The sequence below is a fragment of the Ovis aries genome, chromosome 3 (assembly GCF_016772045.2).
Source record: "Ovis aries strain OAR_USU_Benz2616 breed Rambouillet chromosome 3, ARS-UI_Ramb_v3.0, whole genome shotgun sequence".
In the NCBI taxonomy this organism is placed as follows: Eukaryota; Metazoa; Chordata; class Mammalia; order Artiodactyla; family Bovidae; genus Ovis; species Ovis aries.
The window spans coordinates 92,720,750-92,745,783 of record NC_056056.1 but is presented as its reverse complement, the minus strand read 5'-3'; the positions used below and the strand labels follow the sequence as shown (position 1 = coordinate 92,745,783).

General features: G+C 48.3%; 1 protein-coding gene across 2 annotated transcripts in view; it reads left to right on the top strand.

Moving 5' to 3' along the window:
• ADD2 (adducin 2) overlaps window positions 1-24,821 on the top strand; it is a 125,244-nt gene extending 100,423 nt beyond the window's left edge. For both annotated transcript variants that reach the window (XM_004006050.6, XM_042246317.2), the window contains exons 11-16: window positions 2,848-3,105; window positions 4,013-4,132; window positions 5,251-5,340; window positions 7,333-7,480; window positions 9,446-9,571; window positions 18,336-24,821. In XM_004006050.6, the coding sequence (XP_004006099.4) occupies window positions 2,848-3,105; window positions 4,013-4,132; window positions 5,251-5,340; window positions 7,333-7,480; window positions 9,446-9,571; window positions 18,336-18,643 (1,050 nt within the window). In that variant the 3' untranslated portion in view covers window positions 18,644-24,821. The remainder of the gene's footprint in view (window positions 1-2,847; window positions 3,106-4,012; window positions 4,133-5,250; window positions 5,341-7,332; window positions 7,481-9,445; window positions 9,572-18,335) is intronic.
• The last annotated feature ends 213 nt before the right edge of the window (window positions 24,822-25,034 follow it).

Genomic DNA, 25,034 nt, shown 5'->3' with positions numbered 1-25,034 from the left:
TGGGGAAAATATTTGCAACATCTGTGACAGTCAAAAGATCCATCTTTACTATAAAAGAAATAATATGAAAAGATAAACATCACAATAGGAAAAGGAACTGAGGACACAGTTTACAAGGGAAGATATTCGAGGCCATTACATGTAATTAATATCCAATCTTACTAGTAACCTAAAAAAGAACAAAACAAAAGTAGGTTTTACTTTTAACCCATCTGGCTGCCAATGATTTTTTTAAAAACCTCAACAATATTCAGTGTGGGGAAAGGAGATGAGAACTGGGAACTCCAGCACTATTGGCAGAAGTGCAAACTGGCTCATTGTCTTGGGAAGATGGACATGATAAATATATAAAAACCTTTAAAATAAATATGTAAAAACTGTGCATCCTTTGACTCAGTCATTTTCATTACTAGGCATTTATGTTAACTGCCTAAAGAAAAATGTATAAAATTGCTCATTTCAGGGTTGTTTATAATGTTTTGAAATTAACAAAAGTTCTCCCAGTGTTGGTTAGATAAACTGTGATATGTGCATTCACTGGCATATTATGCAGTTGTTTAAAGGCTGCTGTGTGTCTATGTTCAATAACATGAAGAAATCTCTAAGACACATACATGAACTAGAGAAGCAACTTATAAAGCTGATTATGTAGTAATACTTACAATAGCCAAGATATGGAAGCAACCTAAGTATCCACTGATGGAAGAATGGATAAAGAAAAAGTGGTGCTTATATATATATAAAATATATATACCATATATATACCATATGTATATGGTAGAATATTATTCAGCCATGAAAAGAAAGAAGTCTAACCATTTGAAACAATGTGGATGGAACTTGAGGGAATTATGCTAAGTGAAATAAGTCATACAGAAAAAGACAAATACTGTATAATCTCATTTATATATGGAATTGAAAAAAAAAACTAAAAAGTTCAAACTCTTAGATGCAGAGACCAGATTGGTAGCTGTGAGGTGTGGGGCAGAGAGAAACGGGTAAAGGATCAAAGCTAAAAGCTTCCGTATATAAAATAAGTAATCCTGGGTGTAATGTATAGCATGGTGACCGTAGTTATTAATACTGTGTTATATATTTAAAAGTTGCTAAAAGAGTAAGTAGATCTTAAAAGTTCTCATCACAAGAAAAAAATTGTAACTAAGTAAGGTGACATCTAGTTGAATCTAGATGTCAACTAGATTCAGGGTGATCGTTTCGCAATGCATACAGTTTCTTTTAAACTGAAGTATAGTAGCCACTCCAGTATTCTTGCCTAGGAAATCCCATGGACAGAGGAGCCTGGCGGGCTACAGTCCATGGGGTCACAAAAGACCGGACACAGTTTAGTGACTAAAACATGACATAGTTGATTTACAATGCTGTGTTAGTTCCAGGTGTATAGCAAAGTGATTCAGTTATGCATAGAATACATATGAATATTGAATCACTGTGCTGTACATCTGAAACTAATGTAATGTTACATGTCAATTATATCTTGGTTTTTTAGAAGGCTGCTTATGTGGTGCAGTCCCATTTATATAGTGTTTTATATATTATATATATATTATATATTAATTATATGCTACGCCATGCCAAGTCGCTTCAGTCATGTCCGACTCTGTGCGACCCCATAGACAGCAGCCCGCCAGGCTCCCCCGTCCCTGGGATTCTCCAGGCAAGAACACTCGAGTGGGTTGCCATTTCCTTCTCCAATGCATGAAAGTGAAAAGTGAAAGTGAAGTCGCTCAGTCGTGTCCGACTCCTAGCGACCCCATGGACTGCAGCCCACCAGGCCCCTCTGTCCATGAGATTTTCCAGGCAGGAGCACTGGAGTGGGGTGCCATCGCCTTCTCTCTGTATATTTACAAATGTGCATATGTATATGTATGCTTAGAGAGATGACTGAAAGGATTTTTAGTGGTTGTCTCTCAGGATGAGATTTTGCATAAAACCCATATTTTCCTTACATTTTTTTCATATTGCTTAATTTTTCTACATGGCTGTGTATTTTTTTGTAATCCACCTAATTTTTAATGCCACTTTAACTTAAAAAATGATGACTGGTAGCGCTAAGAATTATTCCAGCAGCTGCTAAGATTCCTGAATGTTCATTCTAAGTAACAGCCCACCTTTGAGGAATACGGTCCTTCTTAGGAGATAGGGATGTTCTCGAGTCAAATTCAGAGGTCCCAAGAGAGAAATAGTCAAGAAACTTCAGAGTTGAGAAAGGGAGGGCTACTGTTCAAATCAGCTGGGAAGCTTTTTAAAGTCCTGTAGCCCAGATTGTACCAATGTCCAGTGAAATGGGCAACCCTGAGGTGAGCCCGGATATCTATATTTTCAAAGCTCCTTTGTGATTCCAGTGTGTTGCTAACTACTGGACCAGACCCAAAGCTGGAGCTCTGTCTGGTCCACAAGATTTTGGCGACTTTCTCACCCCTGATCAAAGGGCTTGTTGGAGTGGAGGAAAGGAAGGGGACTAAGACAGGGAGCAAGTAGAGAATCTGCCTGCAATATGGGAGACCTGGGTTCAGTCCCTGGGTGGGGAATCTCCCCTGCAGAAAGAAATAGCAACCCACTCCAGTATTCTTGCCTGCAGAATCCCACGGACTGAGGAACCTGGTGGGCTGCAGTCCATGGGGGTCACAAAGAGTCAGACATGACTGAGCAACTGACAATTTCACTTTCTTCCAGAGGTGTGGCAAGGCCTGGATTGTATTTTATTATGGAGACTTTGGGTTAAACTGAGTCCTTTAGATGGAAGGGGGTGAAGTATGTGGGCCAGCCAGCTGGCATGTTATTGACTGTTTTCCCTACCTTAAGTGGTTCTATTTTTGTTCTTTTCAGGGTTACAGAACAGGCTACACCTACCGCTATCCCTTCGTTCAAGAGAAAACCAAACACAAAAGTGAGGTGGAGATTCCAGCCACGGTCACTGCCTTCGTGTTTGAGGAGGACGGCACCCCAGTGCCTGCCCTGCGGCAGCATGCCCAGAAGCAGCAGAAGGAGAAGACCCGCTGGCTCAACACGCCCAACACCTACCTGCGGGTCAACGTGGCTGACGAGGTCCAGAGGAGCATGGGCAGCCCTCGGCCCAAGACCACAGTAAGGAGGGCAGAGGGGGCTCCGCTGGGGAGATTGGGGTCAGAGGAGAGCGCCTGACCCCCTGTGCAGGCTAAACCACATTAAAAGAGGAACAGAGCAAACCTCCCTCAGGCCTGGGCTAGTCCTGTCTCCCCTTAGGGCTTCCTACTGGGCCTCTGGGAGCAGCTGCTCATGCCCACAGAGCAGATCGCCTGTTTCTTGTACCTCTGTGCTGAGTTTCTGGGTCCAGAGGGTGGCTGAACCAGGTCACTCTCAGCCATATGAAAGCTTTTTGCTGCCACATCCAGAAGGGGCTTCTTGGAAGTTTGGGGGATGGGTATCCAACATTTGAATTGACCATCTGATGCAAAACCAGGAGGGAGGTGGGTACTTGCTTCCATCACACTGTCCTCTCCCATTATACCCTCTTCTGTGGACTTGCTTTAGGCATTAGATGTGTTGAAGAGACCTGCCCAGAGGTTGAATTTTTACAAATTTTATGCTCTTTCCCTCTCTCTCCCTCACATAAATACCTCTGACCCTTAATTTGATTTTCACTACTTACTTTGTAAGTAGCTGGCAGCCAAATCGAATAGCTCTTCATTAAAAAAATGAAGCTATCCACAAGTCCTCTTAAAACGCGAGTGGCCGCCTGTCTGTCGAAACTGGTCACCAAAGCTCTGTCCCTCCTCTGAAGTGTTATTTATGGCCTTTGATCAGGGGCCTTAGTTTGGTTGCTGGGTCATCTGCTGCCCATCTCTGCTCTGGGAGGCAGACACCCAAGTGCCCCAACAGGAGGGAATGTGTTTGTCTAGGCTTGCTGACCTTCCATGCAGGCTGGTCAGCCCAGCTCTCCTGGGGTGGACCATTGGGGTGGCCGGTGAGCTGTGTGCCTTTGTCTTACCCACTGGGCCTTGTGTGTGTTCAGTGGATGAAGGCTGACGAGGTGGAGAAATCCAGCAGTGGCATGCCCATACGGATCGAAAACCCAAACCAATTTGTGCCTCTCTATACTGACCCCCAAGAAGTGCTGGACATGCGCAACAAGGTAAGGTGTGGCTAACTGCCTCCCATCTCTTCTCCCACAAGGGTATAAGGAAGGGGTGTCCGCAGGATGTGCCCGACTTACCCCAGGTGCCTCTTATGGGAAAGAAAAAAAGAAAGCGTTAGTTGCTCAAGTCATGTCCAATTCTTTATGACCCCATGGACTGTAGCCCACCAGGTTCCTCTATTTATGGAATTCTCCAGGTAAGAATCCTGGAGTGGGATAGCAATCCACTCCCTTCTCCAAGGGATCTTCCAGACCCAGGGATTGAACGTAGGTCTCCTGCATTGCAGGCATATTCTTTACCGTCTGAGCCACCAGGGAAGCCCACACGGGAAAGAAGGTATCATTTATTGGCCATATTCCAGGCACGGTGCTAAGTGCTGTGCTGTTTCCATCACGTGTAAACACCTAAGACCGGGGTGCTAGCTTCAGACAGTGGATATGTCTACTGCTGCTGCTGCTGCTGCTAAGTCGCTTCAGTCGTGTCCAACTCTGTGCGACCCCATAGACGGCAGCCCACCAGTCTCCTCCATCCCTGGGATTGTCCAATGAGGCCCCCAAATTGAATTTTTACAAATTTTATGCTGTTTCCCTTTGGCTCATTTTCAAAATTGCAAAATCCTTTATATTTATTTCTCTACCTTGGCTTTGTAGTTCACTCACTTATTTTCTTCATGTTACTTTAAATACCTAAGTTGGAACAGAACCGCCTCCAATAGGTCAGGCATGCTCTCGGAGCAGCGTTTCAATGTGTGCGCCTCTGACATGCAGATTTCTGGCTTACCCTCAACCCTCCTCCCACGGGTTTGAGATTTAACATGTAGGAGGTGTCCCCCTTCCCCAGAAATCTGTAGTTTAAACCAATTCCTCAGGGACTTTATAGGAATATTGAAAATTGAGAATCCCCCTCAAGGATCTCCCATGCCTCGTTTCACTTTTCATCTCTTACAATGACCTTCTTAGAGTTCATGAGAATCTGGTGTTTCACATCAACTACTCATTCCCTGGACGTGATGTGTTACTGTGTTATGTTCACACCACACTGGGCGGCCTATTAAGTACGCCTTGCTTCTGGACTGCTAGCTCACTGTTCCCCCCCCCCCCGCCTTTCCACACAGATTCGAGAACAAAACCGACAGGATGTGAAGTCGGCAGGGCCCCAGTCCCAGCTGCTGGCGAGCGTCATCGCAGAGAAGAGCCGAAGCCCGGTACAGCAGATGCTGCCCCCGCCTGCAGGGGAAACGAGTTTGCCTTCTGGGTCTGCAGTGCCTGGGGCTGGGCGGCAGGACCCCTGAGCCCACATATGCCCACCTTTCCCTGTGCTCTTGGGCGCTGGTGCTCTTGCTGCAAAATGGATGCTGTGAGGACTGAGGACAGTGTCTTATCGCCCGCTGTGGGCGCCAGGAGGGCCGGGAGAAGGGGTGGGGAGCAGCCCTATCCACCCACCCGCTGGAGTGATACGGAGTGATATGGCTTCCCTGGTTCCCCTGTGGAACTCCCGTCTGCCCTCTGCCAGTGCTCCGCAGGGTGGGCTCGCAGGAGAAGCAGCTGGCCGCTCCCAGCGGCTCTACAGCTGCCTGCTCCAAATGGTTCTGTCCTCTGTGCTTGAATATGGCATCGTCAGGCCATACCTCTGAGAGGATGCCCATGTGCTCTCAGAGGGAAGACATGTATATAAGGACAGGTGCTCTGCAGGAAGGGGAGGGCCAGTGAGTTGCCTGCAAAACCCACATGGAGTTAGAAAATACAAAGTTGTTTCCATGCTTGAGATAGAACAGTGTGTGTGTAGTGCTTAGCAAAAGGGGTAAAGGTCAGAGTTCTGGCTTGTGTTGGAAATCATTGCTGCTTAGTGCAAAGTCACAGTGGCATCTTCCTTAGCAGTAAGGGCCGGGGCCGGGTGTGTGGAGGATTCAGGGGCCATTCCTCTCTGCAGAGCAAACTGATGTCATGATTGCAGATGGGGCTGCAACTCACAAGATGGGTGCCCATTGGCAAGGGAAGTGTGAAGGTCATGCCATCCCTTCCGCCCCACCCCAGCTCAACCAAGAGAAGGGACATCAAATGTGCTACAGGGTCAAGGATAGACATACCCGCCCATAATATTGGGGGGAGGTGAGAATTCAATACAATGAGCGAAATTATTGAAAACGCTGCCATTTATACTGAGTGCTCTCCTTGGAGTCCCTCTTCTTGGGATCTTGGTGTTGGACTCTCCTGTGAACCCCATAATTGATAGGCCCAGTGCTGCCCTTCTTTTGGTAGGAGCCCAGGGTCCATCATCAGAATACCTGATGGGCCAGAAACGGATGGCCTGAGAGTGCGTGATGTGGGCCAGTTGCTCTGGCTCACCTCCCTTGGGCTTCACTTTCTTTGGCTCTTCAGCTCCAGAGCACTGTATCCTCAAAGGCCAAGAGGAGGATGCTGAGTTAGGATAAAGGGATAAAGGGCTTTGGGATCTGAATATCAGTCCCTATCCTGGGCGAGAGGGGTCAAAGGATTCCCGGAGCTCACACAAGGCCCAGTGGTGAGCTCTCCAGAGCCAGGGGCTCCCCAGAGGTGTTGAAACACAGTGATTTTGCCAGTGTCCCTGTGGGGACCTGCAAAGCAGGCAGGTTGAAGATCCAAGATTCAAGACCTTGACTTCCTTGAATTTATGACTGTGTGCACAACAGAACTAACAGTTTGGACTGAGAATGCTGGAGTCGCTGTGTGTTTTTTGCATATGACTTACTGCTGTGTGCTGTGTGGCTTGTCCTGCTGCTGGGGGAGGAGGGGTGGTGGGTGGGGAGTGGCTGGCTTGAAGCTGGTTGAGCCAACGCTTTGCTTGCTGGGTTTTGGCTGGCTGCCTGTGGGCCGCTGACTGTATTTGCATAGTGACAGCTTGCAAGTGTCCACAGGAGAGATTGCAATAAAGGTGCATCTTCCTTCTCCTTGGGAGCATCCTTTGATTTTATTTCCGGGGCAGAGGGAGGTACCCCTGCATTCATCCAGGCAGTTGCAGAGAATCCAGGTCTTGGGGTGAGATAGCCGTGGGAAGGAGTGAGCAACCCCACCCCAAGGCCTTGAGCTATTCCCAAGGAGCTGCTTGCCACGCTGTCCCTAGCAAGACCATGGGCAGCCACATGAGTCTGAAAGGAAGCTGGGGCCTGGGCCCCGAGCACGGCGTTCAGAGGGCAACACGCTCTGTGGTTAACTTTCAGTCCACAGACAGCCAGCTGATGTCCCAGGGCCAGGCGGATGCCAAAGACGAATCCGAGGAGACGGCACCCAACCCCTTCAGCCAACTCACGGACCAGGAGCTGGAGGAGTACAAGAAGGAGGTGGAGAGGAAGAAGCTAGAACTGGAGGGTAAATAACCCTGGTGGGGGGCCAGTGCTTTAGGACCTGCCAGAGGGAGGGGAGAGCTTGGGGCACCAGGGAGGCAGCAGAGAAACTGAGGCCATCACTACCCCCTGCTACCCACCCCCAAGCAGCCGGACCCACTCCTTCCTGCCCACCAGAGCCCCAGGGCTCCATCCAGGCTTCTTTGCTTTGTTTTCAATCTTCATTTGCTTCTCTGTGTGTCTTCTCTCCTATGTCTTCCATTTGACCTTCCTGCTTCATCACCAAACAATATTCTTAGGAGCATAATACTGTTATCCCCAATAATGCCCCTCATGGCTCCTACCTGGCAGTGGTTACATGGTGCTCCCATGATCCCATTGACGCTCTCACCTGGGAAGAAGGAGTTAATCCATGTGGTGCTTACTTAGAGTAGCACCATATAAATATGGCCTAGGTCAGTAAGCACCAGACAAATGTTAGTTATAATAATATGATCATTATTATAGTGATCACTGTTGTTGGTGGATCTATCTGGTTTTGGTATAAACCTGGAAATCAGAACTGTCAGCAGCCAAGGCCTTTATGTCAGAATCTCAGTCAAGCCCATCTCTCCACGCTGACTCTTGAGAACTTGTTCATGCCTTTGTCCCTTCCTGGCAGAGTTTCCCTTCTTGGCTACCTTATTCAATATCGTCTACACTTCAGGCTCTGCGGCAAACTTCTCTCCACCTAGGAAGCCCTCTCTCTTCCCCTCATGAGCTGTCCCTTCTCTTTGCTCTAGATGCACTTGGGGTCTGCGACACAGGACTTAGCTCTTGATTTTGTCCACCAGACAAGATGATGCTGAAAGCTCAGCTTCTCTCTGCACCAGTTGCAGAATCAAATCTCAGAGACAGAGTTTTGGGTGAAGTAGATAGGAATAGCTTTACTGTTTTGCCAGGCCAAGGGGGCAATGGTGGGCTAATGCCGTCACAACCATGTGTTCCAACTTAGGGAAGATAGTGAGAAATTTAGTATTAATTGTCCAAAGAGGGTGTGATCAGCTCATGGACATTCTTTGGATGGGTTGGTGGTGTAGTAAGTTGGAGTCAGCATCGTTAGCCTTCAGTTCCAACTGATCTGGGGTCTGCATGCTTGTGGGCAGCATGTCATTATTAATCATTACTTTCTTCCACTTGGAGGGCATTTCAGTATCTGCAAAATAGCTCAAAGATATGGTTGTGTGCATCCTCTGATGGGCCTTGCCCCAAGGCTGCTCTTGCTGTTTGTTTCTCCCTTGTCTCACCTCCTGTCCCTTTGATAATTAACAACAGCTTGAATCTCCCCATTGGAACTCAGGGAAGATCATGAAGGTTGAATGAAGGTAGCTTTCTATAATCAAAAAGATGAGGGACAGAGAGGCCTTGTGCCCAGGAGTCCCACAGGCCCCTGCATGGTATCAAAGGCTTTTATTCCCTCAGGGAAGGACCTTTTTCCACATCCTCCCTCCCCACCCAAAGTCAGCCATCTTCCTGGGCACAAAGGCACTAGAAGAACCCTTGCCAGCTTGCTTGGAGTTCTCACGTGCCAGTCAAAGAAGTAGATAGAAAAATACAGTGCTTTTTGTCTCTAGAGATTGTTTGGACTGAACATGTAAATTACGTAAATAGTATGTGAGCTGCATACAAACTTTGGGTGGGAATTCCCCTGCAGTCTTGCATCCACATCAGGGGTAATATAATCCATCCAAGGATGTGATTTGATAGAGGAAACAGACCTAGACTCTGACTCCTCCCATTTGCCTCACCCAGAGTGTAGCAGACATTTAAAAAAGTGTGTGGGCGGGGGTGGGGGTGGCGGTGGGGGTGGGGGTGGGAGGGATGGGGAAGCAGCTAATTCCAGTTAGGGGAAATGAGGACCAAGTAGAAGAAAGCATTGCCTCAAAGCACTCTGTCTGCCCATCTCTCTTCTGCCTGACCTCTGTCCTGAGTTGGTTTTCTGTGTTTTCAGGAGAGAAGGAGCCTGCCCCAGAGGAACCTGGCTCCCCTGTGAAGTCTGTACCTGCTTCTCCAGCTCAGAGCCCAGCCAAGTCCGAGCCGAAGAGCCCCGTGGGCTCTCCCTCCAAATCTGTGGATGGTGAGTTGAGCTGAAGTGCTCGCTGGCAGGGAGGAAGCACAGACCCAGAAAGGGGTCTGCATGGAGTTGTGCACTGCAGCACCCTCGCCTTTTGACACATGCTGCCCTCCTACCAAAAACTCCTTCCCCTCTGCTATTTCTAGGGATCCTGAAATAGAGGTTGCCAGTTTTAAGCTTGTTCCATTCACAGGCTGTGACAATACACCTTGCGGGTATAGCCCGGTCTAAGCAATGCTGAGTACGTTAATGACTGGCCCATAGCCTCCTCGTCTTCAACTCAGGCCAGACTGCTGGTGGGCCTTTCTAGATGCAGCAGCCCAGTGCTTAGACTCTACTGTGCACAGGGATCACTTAGGCATCTGGTTAAAGTGAAGATTAAAATGTTAAAATTAAGATGCAGCAAGTCTGGGGTGGGACCTGAGACCCTACATGTCCAGCAAGCTCCCAGGTAAGGCTGATGATGTCCTTGTCAACCTTGACTGTGCATTAGAATCACCTGGGGAGCTTTACAGTTCCTGACACCTGCCAAGGTCCTACCCCAGGGATTCTGAGTTCAGTGGTCTAGGAGTAGGGGTGGAGGAGTGCAGCCTAAAGTGATAAGATCTCTCTCCAGGCGAGTCTAATACATAGCCCAGGTTGAAAACCACATCATTAGATGCTAGTTTATAGAACAGAGCTCTAGGCCCAACTCAACTGGTAACTAATAAGAACTCAACTGCTGATTTTAGAAGATCAGCCTTCATGCCTCAGTTTCCTTGACTGTCAAATGGGGCTACTAATATTGCTATTTTTCCTTTTGAAGGTTCTTTTATATATAATGGAAGGTATAGATGAAAACATACTTGGAAAGAGTAAAAGCATGATTTAAATATAAGATCCAATTGTGGTTATGATTAATAATATAGGTTTGGTAGATAATAATAATAATATTGTCCTAACCCTAACCCTAAAAATCCAAAGGAGAAAAGGAAAGATATACCCATTTGAAGGCAGAGTTCCAAAGAATAGCAAGGAGAGATAAGAAAGCCTTCCTCAGTGATCAATGCAAAGAAATAGAAGAAAACAATAGAATGGGAAAGACTAGAGATCTCTTCAAGAAAATTAGAGATACCAAGGGAACATTTTACATAAAGATGGGCTCGATAAAGGACAGAAATGGTAGGGACCTAACAGAAGCAGAAGATATTAAGAAGAGGTGGCAGGAATACACAGAAGAACTGTACAAAGAAGATCCTCACAACCCGGATAATCATGATGGTGTGATCACTCAACTAGAGCCAGACATCCTGGAATGTGAAGTCAAATGGGCCTTAGGAAGCATCACTACAAACAAAGCTAGCGGAGGTGATGGAATTCCAGTTGAGCTATTTCAAATCCTGAAAGATGATGCTGTGAAAGTGCTGCACTAAATATGCCAACAAATTTGGAAAACTCAGCAGTGGCCACAGGACTGGAAAAGGTCAGTTTTCATTCCAATCCTAAAGAAAGACCGTGCCAAAGAATGTTCAAACTACTGCACAGCTGCACTCATCTCACATGCTAGTAAAGTAATGCTTAAAATTCTCCAAGCCAGGCTTCAGCAATATGTGAACTGTGAATTCCAGATGTTCAAGCCGGATTTAGAAAAGGCAGAGGAACCAGAAATTAAATTCCAACATCCGCTGGATCATGGAAAAAGCAAGAGAGTTCCAGAAAAACATCTATTTCTGTTTGATTGACTATGCCAGAGCCTTTGACTGTGTGGATCACAATAAACTGTGGAAAATTCTGAAAGAGATGGGAATACCAGACCACTTGACCTGCCTCTTGAGAAATCTGTATGCAGGTCAGGAAGCAACAGTTAGAACTGGACATGGAACAACACACTGGTTCCAAATAGGAAAAGGAGTACGTCAAGGCTGCATATTGTCACCCTGCTTATTTACCTTATATGCAGAGTACATCATGAGAAATGCTGGGCTGGAGGAAGAACAGGCTGGACTCAAGAATGCTGGGAGAAATATCAATAACCTCAGATATGCAGATGACACCACCCTTATGGCAGAAAGTGAAGAAGAACTAAAGAGCCTCTTGATGAAAGTGAAAGAAGAGAGTGAAAAAGTTGACTTAAATCTCAACATTCAGAAAACTAAGATCATGGCATCTGGTCCCATCACTTCATGGCAAATAGATGGGGAAACAGTGGAAACAGTGGCTGACTTTATTTTTCTGGGCTCCAAAATCACTGCAGATGGTGATTGCAGCCATGAAATTAAAAGACACTTACTCCTTGGAAGGAAAGTTATGACCAACCTAGACAGCATATGGAAAAGCAGAGATATTACTTTGTCAACAAAGGTCCGTCTAGTCAAGGCTATGGTTTTTCCTGTGGTTATGTATGGATGTGAGAGTTGGACTATAAAGAAAGCTGAGTGCAGAATTGATGCTTTTGAACTATGGTGTTGGAGAGGACTCTTGAGGGTCCCTTGGACTGCAAGGAGACCCAACCAGTCCATTCTAAAGGAAATCAGTCCTGAATTTTCATTGGAAGGACTGATGCTGAAGCTGAAACTCCTATACTTTGGCCACCTGATGCAAAGAGCTGACTCATTTGAAAAGACCCTGATGCTGGAAAAGATTGAGGGCAGGAGGAGAAGGGGACGACAGAGGATGAGATGGTTGGATGACATCACTGACTCAATGGACATGAGTTTGGATGAACTCCGGGAGTTATCGATGGACAGGGAGGCCTGGCGTGCTGCGATTCATGGGGTCTCAAAGAGTCAGACACGACTGAGCGACTGAACTGAACTGAATAATATCGTCCACACCTCCCAGATCATGAAAGTGGCTTTAATGAGCTTCTGGAATCACTGTGGGGAATGAATGCTCCTCTCCTGGGTTCCCTGGGGCCCTCACTAGGGAGGGCTGGACCCCATGCAGATGGTACCAGCTGGGTGGCCTGATGGACCCTTCCCCTTCCTGGGTAGAATGGCCAGACATGTGGATGCTGTTTGCATACCACAATCCTGAGCTCCTTCTGTAAGTGAGTTGCTGCCTTGACCGCAGGCCTAGCACTGCCAGAGGAAACCCATCTGCTTGGGGCCAGAGCCTGGGTGGATGTCCCGTGACTGTGTCCATCTGTCTCATCACAGTGTTGTCGGCCTGTCTGCACCAGTGTTTTCCTTCCTCTTCCCATTTGTGCCTTCATCAAAGGAGTTTCCTCTGATTCTGAATACCTGTTTCTGTCAGAAGTACAGAGATGCTGTTTACTAACTTACTCCAACACTCGCAATGTGGGGAGGGAGGAATATTTCAAAGGAAATAGATTTCTCCTCAATTTTTAATTTGCAGTTTACAGCCTTGCCTTTGGGAGGTTTCCTGACTGTAAATGCCATGACCAATTCCACATGTGCTGTGCATGGCCTAGGCTTCCTCTAAGAGAGATGCACTCATGCACACTCTTGTATTCATGCAGGGCACACCTCCCAGAAGCAGCAAGCCCCCACAGTGAATGCACTGTGGGACCAGCTGCTGGGTGCTCCCCTCTGGCAGTTCCTGTCGCCTCAGGAGCACATCTGCAGCCCATTCCTAATGCATGGGCCCATCTAAGGAGCTCATGGTGTCTTCTAGGGCTGGAGGCCACAGCCTGAATGACTTTGGGGCACAACTGCCAGATCTGGATGCAGAGAGCACCCAGCCTGACTGCTGTCTGCAGCATCCCTGCAGCCAACTGCAGGAAGGTGATACCACTGAGAAGAGGCTTCCATTTCAGCTCTTGGGAGCCCCTTAGAGCACTTTCTGCTGTCCAGTGGGACAGAGGGCAGGAGGAGGAGGATGTAAGGGGTGGGATCACTGCTTTCCCACTGGCTGAATTCCTGCTTTTCTCTGACCCAAATCCGTGCTCCATGGAGAGGCACACCCCAGTTGAGTTGTTCCTGAAATAGACAGAGTTGGGGAATGTGGACCTCTTTGGAGCCGACCTCATGTGATGAGGCCCAGTTGGAGCTGTCTAGGGTGACTGATGTGAGGTGGGGCTGGGTGGCTTGGCCATGCTGCCCGATGTCTTGCCCAGCTCCTCAGGGCTAACACTCCAAGTAGCATCTGCACTTTCACATGTAGCTCACCTATGGGTCAAGAATGGCTTTTTCTCCATCTGTCACTATACTCTCAAATCCTCTTGTGCTAAATCACCTCACCATCACTCTTCCTCTGTCTCCTACCACCCAGCCTCCCTGAAAGAGGCTTTCAAGTCCTCCTCCTTCACCTCTGCCATCTCTCTCATCACCTTCTCTTTGACCAGCTCCTGACTGTCCCTGCCCCTGAAAACTCCATCCCCCCAGGAGCGCTGGCTATTCCCGCAAAGAAATAGCCCTGCGTTTGACATTAGAAGATCAGCCCTGTCACTGACTAATTTAGCCATCTCAAATAAGTTGCTTAAAAAACACTCAAGAATAGGGAACTAACATGAATCCTTGCCTTTCCCAATCCACAGCATCGTTATCAGGATAAAAGGAGCTCCTAAATATCAAAGGATCCAGTGCTGTGTTTTCATAAATGAGCTCTCACTGTGTACTGTGTCCCCAGGGTTGTGAGAGATACTATACTGCTTGCTGTTTTAAGTCACTAAGTTTTGGGGTGGTTTGTTATGTAGCAGTAGATAATTATTAAATCATAGCACTTAATGAGAACCGGTTTATGGAAATTAGTTCTTCTGTGGGTTGACTAGGCTCAGCGGGATGGTTCTTATGCTCCACTGATGTCAGCTGGAGCTGCAGTCATCTGGGTGCCTGACTGAACTAGGATTTCCAAGATAATGCACTCACATGTCAGGTGCCTTGGTAGGAGTGGCTGGAAGGCTGGACTCAGCTGGGACAGTGGAATGGCTGGGCCTCTTTGTCTGTCTGTCTCTGTCTCTCTCCACATGGTTGTAGGTACTCTTCATGTGGCTTCTCCATCTATGTTCCCATCAAGGTTGTTGGACTTTATACATGGTGCCTCAGGGCTCCCCAAACAGAAGCTAGCAGAAGCTGCTAGGCTTTCTTAATTCTTTAGCCTAAGGCTGGTTAGAAAGCACTTCCTTTAATGGCATTTCCTCTAGTGGCGCTTCCTCTGCATTCTGTTGCTTCCTCCAAGTCACAGGGCCATCCCATACTCAGTGTGGGAGGGGGCCACACTCAAGTGTAAAATTAATACATTGGTAGTAGGTTTAGAAAAGGGCAAGATCATTGTCAAATGTCGAGAGAGGCTTGAACCAGACCATGGGGAGATATATGCTTGGACTGGCAGACAAGAGTAGAGTAAGCTTTCCAGGGAGTGGGCATTTCTGGGAGGGGACACTGGAGGACTGAGAGACAAGTGTTTGGATGCTGAGGGAAAGTGAGAAATCCACTCTGAGAGGTAAGTACCCAAACAAGCTTGGCATCTCCCTCCCAAAGCACCTCTCTTCCTCCTCCAGCCTCTGCAAGCCTTTCAGCTCTTTCCAACCCATGAGGGTGTAGATATTGTCCCTGACTGCCAAGCCCAGTCTTTCTCTGAAAGAGAAAGGGCACTCTCCCTACTCCCTTTCCTCTTCCTTCTGCTTCCTGACCATCATCCTTGGATAGACACCCCCATTTTCTAGCCTCTCTTTCATTCCACCCACTCCCACATCTGACTCCTACTCCCAGAGCTCCAAGTGCCCCATCTAGGAGAGAAAGCCAGTGTTTTTCCTTAGGGGATGTGAGAAGGTGAGTTTCCAACTGCTTCTAGTTGCTGGGCCTCTTCCCAGCCTGGTCTTCAAATAGCTGAAGACCCATCAAGTTCTGATCTTACTTGTTTTGGGCTTTTAGCAGAGGAGGGATCTGGACTCTCAGAGCTGGTCCTTGATGCTTTTCTTACTGGGGCCCAATAAGTATTTCTAGAGCCCTGTCCTGCTTCCCCTTCTCTTGGCCAGCCACACCCTTCCATGTTTTTGGTTTCTTCCAGTTAAGGGAGTGACGACCTTAATTTGGAACCTGACTTCTCCAAGGCCTATTGCCTCCCAGCCCCACTTTGTGTTTCTGCTGCTCCCCGAACAATTCATCATGAGAAAGCTCTGTATACTGCCAGCGTGAGAGATGCTGACAGTATACTCAGCATGGTCTCATTTTCTGGATGGGGAAGAAGAACCTGGGTGTATGCCTCTAAAGCAAGACATGGCAGAAGCTGTGGCTGTGGATGAGGCTGCTGGGGTGGGCATGGGTGAATGGTGCTGTTGGAGTAAGGATGCCTGTTACCACCAGGACAGGAAGAGGCACATGGACAGAGAGGGGGAGCCCTCTAATCCGCAGTTGTGTTCATGGAGCTAGAAAACAGGTAACAAAGTCATCTGAGAGGGGGAGACTTGAGAAATATGACCTCATCGGTCACCTAAGTGAGGGGCCATGAAAGGAACAAAGAAAGTCCGGGAGATTGAGAGTGGGGACAGGGGAGGAGGTTCAGAAGGTAAAGGCCAGCACACAGGCTGCTCTTTGTTTACATGGTTGGCTCAGGCTGTGACAAGTAAGAAAGATGACAATGTGCGGTGTTGGCTTGGTTGGAAAAAACTGTTCACATGTTCATTTGTTTGCTGATGCATTCAACCATTCATGGGTTCCACAGTCACTTTTTGAGTACCTCGTATGAGCTAGTTACATAAATAATTAAACACAGTCTTATCTAATTTATTTCAGTTTTGAGGGAGGGGATAGACATTTAAAAGAAGTGATTGTTTTATATTGCTGTGATGGGAATTTGTATAGTAGGGGCCAAAAGGAGTGACACCTTCTACCTGGAAGCAAGGATGGGATCAGGAAAGAGTTCAAGGGGAGGGTAAGACTCAAGCTGATTCATTGCGTGGGTGAAGGTTGGGGACATGGAGAAGATAGAGAAGGGCGGTCCAGGCAGAGGGAAACAGGCTGTGATGGCAGAGAGGGGTCCAGGGACAGAGGGTTGATGAGGCCAAAAGCAGATGAGGAGAGGAGAGGAGAGCGTTCGGGGGAAGGTTGTGTCTGGACCGCTTTCCTGTGTTTAAGAGAATGGCCAGTGATGACCATGGGCATGCATAGTGGGAGAGGAGACCGTAAGGGCCATAGGAGTCAAGGGCTTTGGTAGGTGGATGATGGCAGGATGCGGGCCAGACAGTAGGAAGATGGGAGCCAGAGCCAAGGCCCTCAGTACTAAGAGAGGACAGTCCTCAGGAGTCATTGGAGAAGACCTTGGTTTGCCCAGAGGGTTAAACTAGCCCATTCTAACTGTTCCCAAATTTAACGCCCTCTTCCATGTAACCAGATATTTTGTTCAGTCTTTACCCTGTTAAGAACCCTAGCCCTTTCCCAAGATGTCTGTTTTGTCCCACTCTGTAAATGACCAGCCCCACCTTCCCTAACTATCCCTCCCACTTACACGCATGCATACTCACATGCACATTCACACACACACACTCATACACATGAACATGTACACGTGTGTGTTCAACACATGCACACTCACACGTGTGTGCAATCACACGCACACTCATATGCAATCACATGTGCATACCATGTGCAGACTCACACACTTAGATACACATGCTCACTCATATGTGCATACTCACATGCACACACATGCACTTTCACACATATACAATCACTCGTGTGCACTTACATATAGACACATGTGCACACACATGCATAATGCACACACTTGCACACTCACAGAAGTGCAGACACACACATGCACACTAACACCCAGTCACAGTCACAGATGTGCACTCATGCACACACTCATACATACAGGTGTGCACTCACACACATGCATGTGCACCCTGACACAGATACACATGTTCACTCATACGTACATACTCACACACGTGTACACTCATGCATGCACACTCATGCACACCAAGCACTCGTGTACTCACGTACTGACACATGTGCACACATGCATAATGCACATCCACACGTGCACTCTCACACACATGCACTCTCACACACAGATAACACTCACACGTCTCAGTCTCGCACAGTGTAAAGAGCACTAAGCTGGGACAGCAGGAGGCTGAAGTCTGTCCCCTTTTACTGTTTCACTCAATTTTCCCATCGGTAAAATGGGGAGGAGCGAGATGATCCTCACATTCCCTTCTACTTTTCCAAGTCCACAGTTATAGTTTTCCTTCCTCCCTCCCCGTCCATGCGTTTCAGAACTTGAATGGGAAGGAGGGTGGGGTGAGAGTGGGAAGGAGGAGGAGGGGCGGTTGGAGGGTTCTGTTTCTGGCCTTGAACGGGTGGCAGTCTGTAGGGTCTGGGCCACTCAGGGAACCCCAGCCTCGCTCTGCCTGCCCCTGCTCTGCCTACTGGGAAGATACTGCCCATTTTTTAAAGTTCCTCACTGGTGTGGGAAATGAAATGGGTATGAAAGCATGTCATTTTCATATTTTTATTGGTGAAACTGAACCAGGGACAGTTCTTAGACACCTGCCCTGAGCTGTCCAGCCTCTCTGTTGCCCGTGTCTTTTCCTCATTCTGTCCATACCAAGGAAAGCTCCCACCCGGGCCCTTGCTGGGTTGCTGCCACATTTGGACCTCATGACCCATTTACATTTGTAGACAAGAGCCCAGAGCCCCTAGCCCGCCAAGCGCCTGTTCTCTACTGTCTGGGAGAGAGCCCTCCCCTGACAACGCAGGCCTGCCACTCCCACGGCTCTAGATTTCCCATATAGAATTGCCTGGAAATGGTTCTGTAGCCCCAGACAGAAGCTCTGGTCTGAATGAAATCTAATGGGTCATGTGTTTGGATCTTTTTCTAGAAGAGGCTAAGCTGACGGAAACAAGCAAAGACACCACAGAGCCGGACGTGACGCAGCCAGAAGGAGTGGTGGTCAACGGGAGAGAGGACGGGCAGACGGTGGAGGACACCCTCAGCAAAGGCCTCAGCCAGATGACCACCAGTGCTGACACGGATGTCGACACCTCCAAGGACAAAACCGAGTCTGTCACCAGCGGCCCCATGTCCCCAGAGGGCTCGCCTTCCAAGTCTCCCTCGAAGAAGAAGAAGAAATTCCGCACCCCATCCTTCCTGAAGAAGAGCAAAAAGAAGGAGAAAGTGGAGTCCTGATTCACAGTCCCCTGTGGCTCCCGTTTGTGTCTCCCCTACCCCTGCCCCGCCTTCTCCCGTCTCTGACCCTGGAAGCGTGGGGCCGAGGAGGGGTCGAATAGGCCCTGGGTCACACTCCAATGGGAAGCTTAGAGATTGTCCCCCCCAGCCCCTCATTGTCCCTCTGCCCCACAGAAATGAGGTGACTTTCCCAAGGTCACTCAGCTAGTTCAAGGCAGAGCTCGCACTAGAATTCACGTCTCCTGGCTCGCGGTCCTGTGCTCCTTCCAGACACAACACTGCCTAGTTGTGGGCCACGCTCACAAGGATGCTGCCCCTGATCTGAGCCCAGGGCAAGGGGCCAAAGCCGGCCGCCAGCTCCCACCAACCAGGCCCCGTTCAGACAGGCTGAGGCTTCCCTGAGCAAGGTCCTTGTCCTTGCGGGAACCCAGTCTCTTGCTGATGGAGCTATCACTATATTTAGAAATCTCTCTTCTCTTTCCTGTAGGGTAATGGCCCTGCTGCTCACAGTACCCAGACAAATGGACCTGTCCCCTCCACCAGAAGTTAATCCCTGTTCCCAAGGGCTGATGGCTTAGCTTGTGCTTCCCCAACCACTAACCTTGAGCTTTCTTCATGGAACCTCTGGAATGATGGCCGGAACAGTTGTAAGATTGGGCAGGCATGAGGGCAGCCAGGTCAACCCCAAAGCAGGGGATGGTTTGATCAATATAAGAAGCCAGGGACTTAACACATTTGAATTGTGCATCTCAGGCGCTTGAAAACTAAAACCAAATTTAGCTTAGAAAAAAACTCATCTCATGCTCAGGGCTGAAATTTGCGGAAATTTTGATCCTCTGTTAGCTTTGGGTTGTACCAGGAGGATCGGGACAGTGTGGATATATGACGCCTTTCCAGCATTCCTGACACTTGAGCAACGCTACTTGTCTGGTTTGCCTCCTGTCCAACATTAGGGGTCCCCTGACTTTCCCTCAAACCTAGAAACCCTGGCTCATAGCCTGGAACTGGCATCTTACCCTTGGCCCCTTGACCTTGGCTCCTCTGGGTTATGGGTCCAGCAGAGGAGAATGAGGTGAGCTCTTCAGAATTAATCCTCTTGGATCAGCTTTCAGAGAAAGGCTTGGGTGTCCCTGGCCTTGTTACTCTCTGTCCATCCATCCTAGGGCCTGTAAGAGCCACAGCTGTTTTTTAAATGCCATCACTATCTTTTCATACCTTTCTGTGGGACACTGATCTATGAGCATTGTTGGCTCCTAAAAACTAGACAATCCATTCTCTTTTAAGCACAGTGTCTTCAAATAATATTTTCCCTTTCTGTCCTGAATATTGTCAAAGTATTTTTGAAAGTTCTTAATCATAGTTTTCTGCTTTTGAGCACTTCCTACACACACACACACTCACACACATACACACACACCATGTAGGCTTCACATACACTATATCCTTTAACTCTTGAGACAGTACTGTGATGTGGGTCAGATTATTCCCATTTTATGGGTATGAAAACTGAGCCCCCCAAAAAATAATTGACTTGTTCCAGTGAGTTGGCTAGAAAGATCCAGAGCCTGGATTGAATCCAGGTCTGTCAGAGTCAGAACCTTTGCACTTAGCAGCTGTGATGATCAGAAAACTTTAATTCCCAAGAGTGGTTATTTTGGTCCAGGACTGTTTTGTTTCTGCAACTGGTTGTCCACTGCATAAGTGAAGGTGGGAGACCACCCACCTTTTCCCCCATCAGTGCAAAGTGAGTTCCTGGTGATTGTGGGCTATGACTGGGCCAGTGTGGACTTCTGACAAAGGAGAGGCCAGAGCCTTCTGGTTGCGGCCAGGAGTACCATCCATAGTTGGTAAGGATGGGGTGAAGAAATGAAACTGACATATTACTAAAGAAAGCCCTATACGGGTGTCCCTAGAGCAGATTCCTAACTGCTGCCCAGACTCCTCTCTCTGTTTTGCTTCTGAGTCAAGTCTTGTGATGGATGACCCAGGTCAGTAAAGTCTGTGATGTGGGAAATGCCTTCAAAGCCAATCCTTTGATGCCTTTTAAAGAAAACTATTTCACAGCCATCCATTCATCCTGATATTTGTTAAGGATCCACTCAGTGGTGGGCACTCTGCTGACGTTAAAAGAAAACAATCGTTGCGACTAGAATAGTCAGTGGCAGGTGGTGTTAAGAGCAAGGTAGGATGGAAACAGCCACTGGTGCAGCTTTCTGTGTTTGAGTGACTAGCTCAGAAATAATCTTGACTGACTCTTTGCTTTCAACAAATTCTCTCTATTCTCTTTACAACAGGGAGGCCTCATTTAGATGAACGTGCCTTGCAGGAGTTTATGCCATGGGGCCACCTCATACCCATCCATCTGTTCTTTCTCCATGTGTTCAAAAACCATGCATGAGCTTGGGTCATGGGCCAGGCCTGAGGACTGTCCCTACCCAGAGGAGGTCTCCAAGTCTAGGAGGCGTGTTACGGAATAGGCAAGGATGTAGAGGTGGCATAAGGAGGCATCAATTTACTTACTGTCTTCCAGGCCAGAGAAACCTTCTTGCAAGGAGTGATGCTTGAGTTAGGTTTTCAGAACAAAGAGAAATTTTCCAGGAGGACAAGAGGATAAGCAGGACATTGGTGATCACTTAAGTGTGTGTGTGTAAAGGCATGGAAGTTTGGAGCACCAGGTGCATCCATGGAGTGATTCAGTGTTGCTGGGACAGGCAGTGTGAGGTGGGTGGTGGGCTTCACTTTGTGGGTGGGCAGGGTGGATTGTAAAGAAACTGGTAGAAGGTGTGGAGGAGCTAGACTTCCTCATGTACGGCATCTGGAGCCGCTGAGGGCTGTGGTCATGGTAGATCAAGAGCAGGCTGCATTTTAGAAAAATTGCTTTGGTAGCTGAGTGGAGAACGGAGTGCAGGGGAGGGGACAGTGCTGGAGGAATGGGAGGCTCCATGAGGAGGCCTTTCTGAAACAGCAGCACCAAAACAGGTGTGGTGAGCTGCCTTACACTGCCTCTACCTTTATAGCAAACAGTGAGCCTGCAGTGCAGAATTCATTCCCATGGAATTCTCCGGAGAAGGCATCTGATGAGAGCTCTACAGTGAGGAGAAGGGATCGTCAAAGAGCTAATGCTCACTGCAGTTTGGGGTTCTGTTTTGTCTCGAGCTAGAGTTGCTAGGAGAGCCGTTGAGTCCCCCAGTCCTCCCCTTGCATGTGTAGGAAATGCCTGGTGGGACTCAGAGGCCGTGCTCTGAGTGCTACAGAAGCAGGCGTGGGGTCCAAACAAGACCACAGGCTCTTAGGGTGAGGAGAAGGGACATGTTCTTTGGCTCTGAATAAAAGTTTGGCTGAATACTTTGACCAGTTATCTGTCTGGAGAAAATGTACATATGGGAAGCTCAGAATTGTTAGGCCATAGGATAGTTTCCAGGAAAGTGTAGATAGACCATGGAAAAGGATGAGAAAGTGTAGACAAACAAGCTGTGGTCTGGATGCTGAACTGGGAAGTGGAGCAGTTTCTGAGCCTGTTTCCTTGGGAAGACGGGCAGGTGTGGGAGTGAGGAGGCAGAGGGAGAGATGCTTATAGAGAAGCAAGCTTGGCGCCAGTGGCTCTCTGTGCACAGGCTGGTACCCAGCAGTGATGTGTGACAGCGTGCACAAACTTTCCCAAAACTTTGCAAAAGTGCTGCCGAGAGACCAGCTCAGATCTGTGCTCCATAAGAGCCTCCAGGCATGACCCAAGTCACTGTCCGACTTTGGCCAGGTTATACAGATAAAAGTAACCTCCCTCAACACTCCTGTAAAGAAGATGGGGTTCTTCTTCTGTAGACAGATGAATTTTTTTTAAAGGACTTGGTGGGAGGGAGCTGGATAAGAAACCTGGTCCAGTAAGAATCCCCCTGGGGAGCATCACCCTTATACCACTGATTGTCCATGGAGCTCAGTCTCTGCCCCCTGCCCAGTGGGTGTGCCAGTCACTCCTGGATGGGGCAAGACACTCACGCATGTTGCTCGGGGCTGTCATCACAGAGGGCTTCTATCGTCAACACGGGGAGAAGTGCCATGAGGCCACTTCTCCGGTCGCTGTGGGTTGGAGAGAACCATTCACCCAACAGCACAGTTTACTTCTGAAAGCCTAGAAGATGGAAAGGAAGGGTGGATTTTTCCACGGAGGTAGGCAGAGGGTCAGATGGACACATAGCCTACCCTCGGCCTCTGTGCCATCTTTTGCATGAGTATAAATTTTATGCTGTAGCTCCAGGCAGGAGTATGCAGTTTTTGTCTGTTGAACAAATGAAAAAATCTACTGCCTTTCCCCAGGATACTCGCGTGGGTCAGTGGCAACCCTCGAGGTGGCTGTACTTGGCAGTTATCTCTCTGAACGCAGAGGAAGCAGGTCCTTTTACGTCTTCTCTACCACATGAGCTCAAGCCTAAGATGATAACATTCAAAGAGTCTGAGAAGGCATGAAGGAGGGGACGAATCTGTGCTCTCCACCTCCTCAGAAAGGACACGGATCCTCACCGTTCAAAACCTGAAGGGACGCTATGTCGCCACAGCTCCACATCCGTTCTGAGAGGGGCGCTTTAGAGTGTCAGGGGCCTGAACTGACTGACGAAATGTGCTCGTTGGTTGTTTATCTGTGGGCAGGCCCACTGGCGCCGAAATATGAAAAAATGTGTACGGCACACAGTAGAGTGACGGGCTCCAGACGTCCTAAGCATGGGCGTCACCTCCTTTTTACCAGAACTGAGTGCACGGGTAGCGGCCTGTTACCCGTGCGCACCGATCCCCCTGCAGCCTCCCACAGTGAGAGGCCACCTTACACAGGACTCGGCGTGAGGGTTCCAGGCAGGGTGTCCTCTCGACCGGAGAAAGCACCTTGCATTATTTTCGTGTAGACAGGCTTCTCCTTTCAGAAATGATGAGAAAGAATCCTCGGTTAGGGTTTTCTTAGAAGTGTAGAAGTTGTGGTTTGTGTTGGTTTGTACTTAGGTGGTATGAAGTTTTGCCAAACTGATATTTGGTGACCTTTGCCTTCAAGATTGCCCCCAAAGTTGAGTCATCACTATGAGACATTGGGGCCTGAAGACAGAGGAGGAGTGCTCACTGTTACTGCCATGAGGAGGGACTTGGGCACAGGGGGCATGGGGAAGCACCAGTGGCTGCCTCCAGATAGTCAGCCCCCGACATTTCTCACCCACTGTTCCCAAGCAGCAGTGATGGGTACACCCCCTCTCTCTTAGCAATGTGAAGAAAATGTTTTGAGGCCTTCAGGGGGTTGGTAGGAGAATAGCAAGAAAAGCCCTAACCTCTTTTCCCCAGAATCTTGTATAATTCTGAGACATGCAAAGGCCAGATCTTCTCTTTGATAGTGAACCAGAAGGAGGATGATAAGTGGACCAAGGACAGGGGCTGCATTACATACATCAACGCATTCATAAAATGGGAATATATTTTGGGGACCCCAACCCCTTCATTTCAACTCTACCCCATGCCTATCAGTCCTACTTTGTGGGTGATTGATCTCCACAGGCTGCTCCACCTTTAAACTTCTGTAAACTACACTACACAGCTGAGTCCCAGCCCTCTCCTGGTGGGGGGAGAAGGGGTGCAGAACTAGTCCTGAGCCTGGCTGGCCTGGCAGGGCGCAGGGGGCCTGGTGGAGCGCAGTGTTCTCTAAAGCTGTGGATGGTTTTGGTGATACGTCTGTGTCTGACAATCGTCTTCCCCTTGTACATACCTGGTCTGTGTTTAGCTTTGCCTAGTATTGTGAGGTTTCAAATAGGGGTTCCATGTAAATACTCTTTCTGCTACTGAAATGCCAGCCCCCGGATTGTGCATCTTCCCCACAAAGGGTTTTGCCTTTACGCTAACACTTTTTGAGCCACTGGTGTGCAGATTGACTAGTTTCTTGGGCTTTTATTTTGCAATTTTATATATATATACACACATATATAATATAATATATATATATTTATGGGTTGGTTTTGTACAGTTTTCTGTTTGAATCTCTGAGCACCAAAGCTGCCCTTGGATTTTCAAGAGAACTTTCCAAAGCCACTTGCTGAGCCCCCGCTGCTTTGGTGTTTGTGGTGCCGGGCGATATCTTTGCCCATGGATTTCTGTATGTATGTGCTGTTTTCTCACCTGCAGATATTACCCTAGTAAATCTACCATGCTTGGCTTCCCAGTGTGTGACCCCTCTCTGTCGGCTACCCAGTTTTTCTGGCTCTGTGGGGCTCCAGAAGCCAGAGGGGTGCTCCCTACATGGGAACTTTTATCCCAGAGACCTCTTGCTTGGAAAGCTGGATGTATGAATCATTGAGTCCTGACTGGGGAGGGAGGTGATAAAATGCTACAGTCTTCTGAGAAGGGAAAGGCCGTATGGATTTGTGAA